The 9,124-nt window shown below is 40.1% G+C and overlaps 1 protein-coding gene across 2 annotated transcripts; it reads right to left on the bottom strand.

Moving 5' to 3' along the window:
- Positions 1–906: 906 nt before the first annotated feature.
- Positions 907–7,769, bottom strand: LOC130409093 (cytochrome P450 2B4-like). Of its 2 annotated transcripts, none has more exons than XM_056732731.1 (9): positions 7,515–7,769; positions 7,074–7,233; positions 6,768–6,845; positions 3,080–3,240; positions 2,645–2,818; positions 2,433–2,574; positions 2,122–2,309; positions 1,671–1,812; positions 907–1,580 (listed from the first exon to the last, which is right to left on the bottom strand). In XM_056732731.1, the coding sequence occupies exons 1-9, from the start codon at positions 7,707–7,709 to the stop codon at positions 1,384–1,386; spliced, it is 1,437 nt and encodes a 478-aa protein (XP_056588709.1). In that variant the 5' UTR covers positions 7,710–7,769; the 3' UTR covers positions 907–1,383. The 2 variants fall into 2 exon arrangements, with proteins under 2 accessions (XP_056588709.1, XP_056588708.1); XM_056732730.1 differs by having other exon boundaries at positions 6,699–6,845; positions 7,515–7,768.
- Between the last annotated feature and the right edge of the window lie 1,355 nt (positions 7,770–9,124).

The raw sequence follows: 9,124 nt of genomic DNA, 5'->3' as shown, positions 1-9,124 counted from the left end.
CAATGTATATTGTTGAGAGAGGACCAGGCCTGGCTTTTTGTTGTATGTACTGTTTTTCGCCAGCAGGTATCCGTGAGGGGCTGCAGGCTGTCTTTTTACTTTGTTGTTGTTTTATTAAATGTTATTTAAGTTTTTGCCGGTTCCCGTCTCCTTCCTTCCCTACTTTGAATTGTATTACATTGGTGCCGAAACCCGGGAGGAAGGAGACGGGAACCGGCAAACACTTAAACACTTAAACATTTAATAAAACAACAGCGAATAACAGTACATAAACAGCCGGCAACCCCTCACGGACGACTGTCGGCGACACACACACATTTTTTTGATTTTTATGATAAAACCTGATTCAAGTCATTCCAAGTAGGTTGAAATATGGATAAATATATATATAATATTTTTACGACCCTTTTTGGACATTTTTGTTTGAGTTTTTTAAACTGATACACAAAATGTCTTGATAGCGATTTTCACAAATATTCCCGTGCTGCCCAGGGTCACATATTCTTTATACCCAGCACAAATCATACAAATAAGTTTTAAAATGTCACAATATAAAAAACGACCTTCATAGGTAATAAAAAATATGTAAAATGACTTTACGCTTGCGTGCGTGCCTGTCTGTCTGTGTGTGTGTGTGTCTATGTCGATGTGTGTCAATTTGTGTGCATATTGTGTACGTGGAGCATTTGTATGTGGGTATGTGTGTCTTCTGGGTTTTCACTTTTTTCTTGTTTTTACAGGTATATGACTTTAGTTGTTTTGCTTATAGCCAATATGTCTCCTGTACAGCTGCTTTGTAACAATGGAAATTGTAAAAAGCGCTATATAAATATTGTTAAGTTGAGTGAGTAGAGTGTGTGATGGTAAGTTTTGACTCCACCCCTAAACCTACTAAACAGAAAAACGTTTAACTTATTAAAACTTTTTTATTAGGGTATACGGAAATATTAGGGGGGCTCAAGGGAAAAAAACTTTAGACTATACACATACAACTGCATTGGAATATAATTTCATTCCATTCTAAATATACTAGTTTCAGTTTTCAATAATTCTTCAAATGTGACTATACTGCTGATTGACAACACATATACAATATATATGTATATACATGACAATATATAAAAGACCAAAATAATATGATTTTAAATTCTAATTCACAAAGTTAACACACGTGTATGGCTTGGTTCAAATATCACCTTTAGGTTTTTAAACAATGTTTCTGTATATTCTGAGCATCAGCTGAAATTCTCTAAACTCTCTTCTGTAGACAGTTCTGTGAATGACCTGACAACTGCTTTCCCTATACACAACTCGTTTGAGTGAGCTTGATTCATCTTATTGAGTTTTACTGTACTTAAGCTGTTCATTTATCTGTCTCTAGGTTCACTGACGGTCTTTTGCATCTCTACTACGGCAGATGGTTTTGAAGGGATGAGGAAATCTCACCAAACCAACAATTCCATCCATGTCTAGATGCTTTGAGTTCGGCGGCCAGGAAAATTGAATCCGTTGTAGTAGAGACGTGATGAAAATGAAGAGCTCCGTCTTTGCCAAGGTCTCTCCAAGACAGACCCTCGGACCTAAAGAATAAACACAGACACCCAATCAACATCACTCTAATAACTTCTGCTTAGGATCAAATCTGTCCTAATCACAATCACATGACTCACCGACTGAGAAAGCAATAAACGCCTCAGGTTTATTGAAATGTCCGTTCTCATCCAAGAAATTCTCAGGGTTGAAAGTGTCCGGACACTTCCAGTACTTCTCATCAGTGAAAATTCTTGTTAAATTTGTCGCGATAATCATTCCCTAAAAAAAAAGATGTGTATGTGTGCCTGAACATATGAGGAGCAATGTATAGAGTGATCTTACAAAGTCTAGGTAACACTGTAGCTCATTAGAGTCACAGTCCTGTCAACAGTTTTTTCTATCAGTCCATCATAATAACATACTTTATATGTGGAATATGTGCGAAAGGCCTGTGAGGAGCAAGATAAATCTCACAAAGTCCAAATCAGATTTTAGCTCAATAGGAGTCACTGTCCTCAACAAATGCTTCTCTTGTTCCACCATAATTACATGCTGTATTTTATCATGAATATTTGATCCCTTCATTACCTTTGGAATATCGTATCCTCTTAGTTTGGTCGGTTGTGTGGTTGCATGAACGACACCAAAAGGTACAATGTTAGCACAGCGCTGAATCTCATGAACGGTGGCATATGTGTATGGAAGTTTGTCACGAGCATCCATGCTGGGCAGACGGTCATAACCCAACACCTGAACAATCTCTTTATGACATCGCTCTGTGACAAAAGATTTTTAAAATATGGCAAAAACTTAAAAGAAGAATCATGACATCATAACAGTAGAATTTACCTGCATTGAACTTCTAAACAAACCAAACATTTTCGGGATTTTAAAATCACCTTGTACTTCTGGGTTTTCCATTAAGAAGATAAGTCCCCATCTGATGGTGGTCGCCGTTGTGTCCGTTCCAGCCAAGAAAAGGTCAGCGGTCGACATTAACATGTTCTCTTCATGAAATGTTGAGTCCTCATGGGACTTTTGCTAAAGCAGGTAAATAAAACAAGGTTTTTAGGCTACAATAGATCTGGTATACGAATTCAAAGATGCATACTTTCTCAATCTCCAGCAGATAGGCATCAATGAAGTCTCGCGGGTTTTCTGGATCCAAAGTTTGTCTGTGTTCTTCAACTTCCTCACGAATAAAACCCAGTAACTCATTGGCGTTCTGAAGGATCTTCTGGTGCGGTCCAGGAAAGTGCTTGATGAATGGAACCATGTTGAATATCTAAAAAACAAGTTGGTCGTTAATTACGGCTTCATAACAAATTACTTTGATCATTTTTTAAGAACGTCTGAGTAAAAAATCTAAAGGAACCATTAACGAACCATATAGTCCGAACAAGTATTTCTTATTTATTCTCATTTATTTATTTTATTTAACAGTTTCTCAATATTTTCTGATTTTTGACCAATAGAACTCTGATTGTATAACAGTAGAATGAGAAAAATTATTATACAAAAATACACCAAAAGAATCAGAAATTACCTGTCCTAAAGGTGACCCTGTCAGCATGAAGTTCTCATTGAGGATTTTCAGCAGATATGCAAAGCGCTTGTTGTCGTATTCGAATCGATCGCCAAACACGGTGGAACAGATTATGTTGGATGTTGCATTCTGTATGACATGTTGGGGGTCAAATGCCGTTCCTTCAAAAAATATGAAAAGTATGTGATGTGAATGAGATGTTTGATACCAGTGTTAGGAGTAATGCATTACAAAAGTAATGTATTACAGTAACATATTACGTTTTGCTGTAACGCAGTATGGTAAGACATTACTAATACATTTTCAGTAATATTTTATTCGTTACATGTTCAGTAACGCTTGCATTACAAAAAAATTTGACTGCTGAGCACAGTCCTCGATGGTGTTACCAACAATCCAACCTGCGAGATGGGTGCATCAAGAAAGCGGACTTCCTTGGTGTCACTCTTCTGCACAAGGTATAGCTGGGGGTGTCTCTCCTGGACCACTACCGTGGACATCGTCCGGAGATCCTGGATTATACCCGGGTCGGCCTTACCCTCGTGGAGCTCTCTCAACGCCTTGGCCTGGCGGACCTGCAGGATGGCCATGGCGTAGAGAGAGGAGGCAGCCTGGCCCACAGCATCGCAAGCCTTCGACACCAGTGATGCCGAAGTCTTACGCGCTTTGGGCGGTAGGCGTGGCCGATTCCCCCCAGGTGGTAGCGTTCCAACTGGGGGATCTCGATGTAGTCCTTGGCTGCCCCACCATCGAGGGAAGTAAGGGAGCCGGAGCTGGTTTCACTGGAACGGTCCGTGAGTGGAGCTTTCAAAGTTTTACACAGCTTCTCATGCACCTCCAGGAAAAACATGGCACCTGGGGTGGGCGCGGTCAGGAACCACGCATCCCTGGGTTAGCATGGATGACATCACTTCTGCTTCCTCCTGAACTCGACCGCTGTGGGTGGAGCTCGGATTCGTCAGTGTCGGATGCCAATCTCCCTCCGATGCTGCGAGCGACATCTTATCTACGTCACACATCGTTTCCGAGTGTGTGCGTGAGAATCCGGACAGTATGCCACCACCGGTTGGGGAACGTTCAGAAGAGCGAATCGGGGTGCGAACGGCCCGTGAGCCCGTAGCTACGGATGTCACAGCCCAGGTAGCAGACGAAATGGTGGCTGGTTCCCGTAGGAATACAGCCACCCGTGACTGCAACTTCTGAATGACAATCTGTCCGCAGTGTGGGCAGATGTGTCAACGAACGCTGCTTGAGCGTGCTGGACACCCAGACGCCTAACGCAGCGATCGAGTCCATCCCCCTCCTCGATGAGGGTGCCGCACCCAAGAGAACAGCGGGACATGGCGCGCTGGAGAATGCTCAGTCAGTCCTGAAAAGGAATTTTTTTTTAAGTCTCTAACACCTCCGGAACCGCCGAGACGCCCAGGGGAAGGTCGCTGCAGGTAGGGACGATCCCCTGCAACATGTCGTAGATCCGGCGATGTAGAAGAAGAAGAATTCATTGAATTCGTTCAGTTCGTAGTCATGAGCAAAGGCTCTGAAGAACAAAAGCTAAATGAATGCTGCACGCCGGCTTCTTTTATACCGGATATCCGGGGGCGGAGCCCAATATGCAAATTTAATTCGCAAAATTTCATTGGCCTTTTCTATAGTAGTCAGAGTTGATTGGTTCTCAAGGGCGAACCCCATCTGTCGTTCTCGACACAACGTCGAGAGACCGACAGAAAGGGAACAGGACACACATGTGCAGTAACGAATGCTTGACCACATCACGTTAAGGCGCATGCGAGCAAAAGCCTGCATGACGTCAACATGTATGACGTCACCGCGCTACAGGCTGCAGCGAGGGGTATCTCTAAAAGTCCGATATTTACCCCGCCCGGTAAGCTTTAAACCTAGCACTAGTGTTGCCATGGTCCCGATTTTCCGCACAATTGTGCTATTTTGAAAATGAAGTTATGGAGCCGCAGGTTGCGGGTTTTTGTGCTACTTTGATAAAAGTAGCTGCCGACAAAATATTTATTTATATTCTAAGGATAAATGTTAACTGATGAGATTCTTAATGTGTATTCAAACTGAATACCTGACACTCCAGGATCGGCCCGTTCTCAAAAGTGTGGGGAACGTGTCTGAAAGGCGGGCTACAGTACAGGGAGGGACGCGGGAGCTCAGCTCAACCAAAGAGAAAAATATAGTGGTGGTATTAGACAATGCATCCGAATTATGTTTTTAAAAATGTGTCGTCAGGTGCATGTCACGTTGCACAATGAAATAAATCACTCGTGAGTGTACAACACTTGATTCTTCCGGCTGCAAATATCACGTTTGAGCAGAGCTGTACGCAGTCTAGAACAACTAAAACATTGACATTCGTGTACACATTATACATATGCAATACATTTAACCATGCTTATTTCTTGAGCAAGTTTTTGCTTGTCTTACCAACAGAAAACACGTTTCTCGCCAACAAGGGATCTTTTTTAAAGGGACACCCAACCCAAAAATGAAAATTCTGTCACGGATTACTCACCCTCTAGTTGTTCCAAACCTGTATAAATGTCTTTTTTCGGTTGAACACAAATATATTTGGTAGAATGTTCGAAACTGAAGATTCTTTGGCATCATTGACTATCATAGCAGAAAAGATCATAATGGTAGTCAAAGGTGACCCAGATGATTTTGCTTTCCTAAATCCCTCAGAAGATCTTTTGAGTTCAACAGAACAAAACATATATACAATACCTAGGAAACCATTCAGATAAGCAAATACAACAATAGAAACGTCTTTTGGCTGTTCTTAACTTTGATTTGACACCAGAAAACAATTGGGCTAGTTTTCATTCTCTTTGGGCGGGATTTGAGGGGTCATTGGGCTGCTTTCAGGAAGTTAGTTAGCAAGATCCCTGTGACCAGCAGCAATGACAAGGTAAGGTAACATTTACATGAAGACTAGCTAGAATTGTATATAATCTAGTTCAGTGATGGGATGGGACTATATGGTATTTAAATACCTTTGCATTTTTTTTTATTTAAATATGTTTAATCTTAGTATTTTTGTATTTTCAAACTAAAATAATTTTTACCTATCAACCTCCTTATTAGATTGTCGTGTTTCAAATAAATCCATTTGAAATACAAAATACTATTAATTTGTAACAGTATTTTGTATTTAAATGCATTTAATCAGAGTATCTTTTTGTACAGCCTAGTTAATTAAAAAATCAGCAGTTTAATTAGGAGGTTGATTGGCAAAAAGTATTTTGTATTTTGAAAAGAAAGACATTTTCTTAGAATGTTAAGTTCTACTTCTGTAATTGTGTTGGGGAAAGAAACTCAAAAGTAATGCAGGAGTCATGTAACTGAGACTTATCTGAGACAGTAATATTGTAAGGTAAGGGATTACTTTTAAATAACAGTAACAAGTCATCTGTAATTTATTACAGTTTGGAAATAACTTGCACAACACTGTTTGATACAGACATGAGTGAGCCATCAAAATGTCAACATGTTTTTTTGTTTGTCTTACACCACACGCAATACCAACTTTAGAAATGACATGGATATTCTTACACCACGACATTCAGAGACAAGATTAAATAGACAAAACACATCGCCACACCTTCTTTGAGCATCTCATCAACCAGGTAACGGCCTTCTTCTATAACACGATCTTCTGCAGTTTTCTTACCAAGCCCAAAGTTCCTGAGCGTGTGGAGAGCAAATCTTCTCTGCTGCCTCCAGGAGTGACCATTTACCAATATTATACCTGGGAAGAATGGAGAACATTCAAGTGCTGTTGAGTAGATGTTCGCTGTCTAGTCCCCCATGAAATAAATAATGAAAGTTACAATAAAAGAAGTCCAATGTCTGTCCATACTCACTATCTTTGTATTAACAAAAGCACTAGCCCATTGCATTTTCTGCTAAATGTTTAGCTCACACAATGTTGTCTTAACTTCAAATGCCTGAGACATCTGAACAGTGTGTTACTGACCGAGTCCATTGGTTATCCAGTCTATAACAGGTAATGTTGGTCTTCCAGAAAAAGCTGCGGCGTCCTGGACCAGAGCTTCTTTGGTGATCTCGAGTGTATTTAAGATTATCGCTGGTTGTCTTCCAATGTACAAGGTGGCCATCTCCCCATACTGATGGATCTGATCATAAGAAACCACACTTGGTGTTTTGGTGTAGTTCCACATCAACCACTACAGGGGACACTAGTGCATCATCATACACTGTTTTCTTTTCAGATCTCCACTCAAAGTGGAAAAGTTTAAGTAAAAAATGTGTGTTAAACTGCTTACATGTTATTTCTCATGTCCAAAATTAGTGTTCATTTATTTATGTTACAGAATCCTAAACACATATCTGTGGTGAAATGAATCGTCAAATTTCAGGACAAGAATTAAATGTAGGGAAAAAAGTGAAGACTCACTGATCTGGCAGATCCCATTGGGTCCTTTATAGAATCTAGTAAAGTTCCCAGAAATGGTAGAGGTCTGGGTCCAGGTGGAGTTCGGCCTCTGGAGACATGAAGTCTCATGATCTCAAACAGAACCAGAAAGATCAAACCCAGAACTAAAGCCAGAACCACAGAGTTCAGGTCTAAAATCTTCAGAACAGACCCCATTACAGCACATTCAACACACAAAAACACTATGTGAACTCTGTGCTTACTGAAACCAAATAGGAGGAGGGTGGAGACAAAGACAGAGAGGGAGTGTCAAACTTGTCCTGTTTATGTTAACTCTTTCTTGGTCTTAATGGTTTTAGATTTGTATCTGTGTCCATCTCCCAGCCAATAAATAATCTGTAAAACAACAATTGATATAAAAAATGACTTGGTAAGGGCGGTCAGGCTAATAATGGATCTATTTATATTCTATCTAAGTTATATAAATGTATATGTTTCGTTGTATAGTAATTATATTAATAAACAATTGATTTGAATAGACACAAACTCGCTCGAGTCACTAACGCGAAAATAACTTACTTATCTTGAGAGTAATAAAGAACGAGAAAAGCGATTGTTTGCGTTTGATGTGATCGCTGCTGACCGCTGTTGCGGTGCGGTACGTCAGTGCGGCGATCGTTTACGCATCGAGTCTATTTTTGCTGCACAGCACGAACTGTGAACACGAATTGACATAGAAATTTTGTATTTTCACCAGAAAAGCTAAAAAAGGAAGTTTACTACTTTATTTAGTTTTTGTTTAATTAAGCAAAAAAAGAATATTAAATTAATGTGTAGTAAAATATATACAGTATTTATATTGCGTGAGGAAGGTTCTTTTATGCACATAGTGAAAGGCAGGTGGTCCAGAAATGCAAGACGGCAGCGCGATGTACAAAATATGGGCAATTATTAAGGTAGAGAAATATAAATTGATTTATGACCCCCAGGACTGTTTTTATAAAGACATGAATGCTAAAGAAAGTTTCATCTGCCAGTGGAATGGATGTTATTTTGAAACCCTTTTAAAAGGCTAGACTAAGCGTCAGGGATTTGGTGGAAGAACCCAAGCGCAGGCAGTGATACACGAAACTTTAATGACAATAAATAAAAGACCCACAATGGGGATAACAATAACAAAACACGAACTAGAAACAAACAATTCAAATGAGGGGGATATAATAAGAAAACTAGACATACACTAAAATGACAGGAACAAGACTAACTAAAAACATGGCATGAAACACAACAAGGTAATCCAATAAAAGGCAGGCTAACAAAGATGTCCATACAAGCCGCGCATACAAGCTAAGTTTGCAATGTGTTATTTTGCTAAGTAGTGCAAGAAGCAAAGAAGCACAGGACAGCAAAACACAAGGGCATTAAACAGGAAGATTAACAAAGGATTATTAACAAGGGACAGGTGTCGGGGATGAAACACTAATAGAAGGCAAACGAGGAAATGAGAGGGGCGGGGCCAAAGACGAGACCGGGGGGAGCGCATGTAATGTCAGAATCAACCATTACATGCCTCTCTCCACACAAAACATGAGGCTTTGTCATGATCCTACGATTAGACCAAGAAAGACATG

Source organism: Triplophysa dalaica, chromosome 20 (genome assembly GCF_015846415.1).
Source record: "Triplophysa dalaica isolate WHDGS20190420 chromosome 20, ASM1584641v1, whole genome shotgun sequence".
In the NCBI taxonomy this organism is placed as follows: domain Eukaryota; kingdom Metazoa; phylum Chordata; class Actinopteri; order Cypriniformes; family Nemacheilidae; genus Triplophysa; species Triplophysa dalaica.
This window is presented reverse-complemented; position numbering and strand designations above follow the sequence as displayed.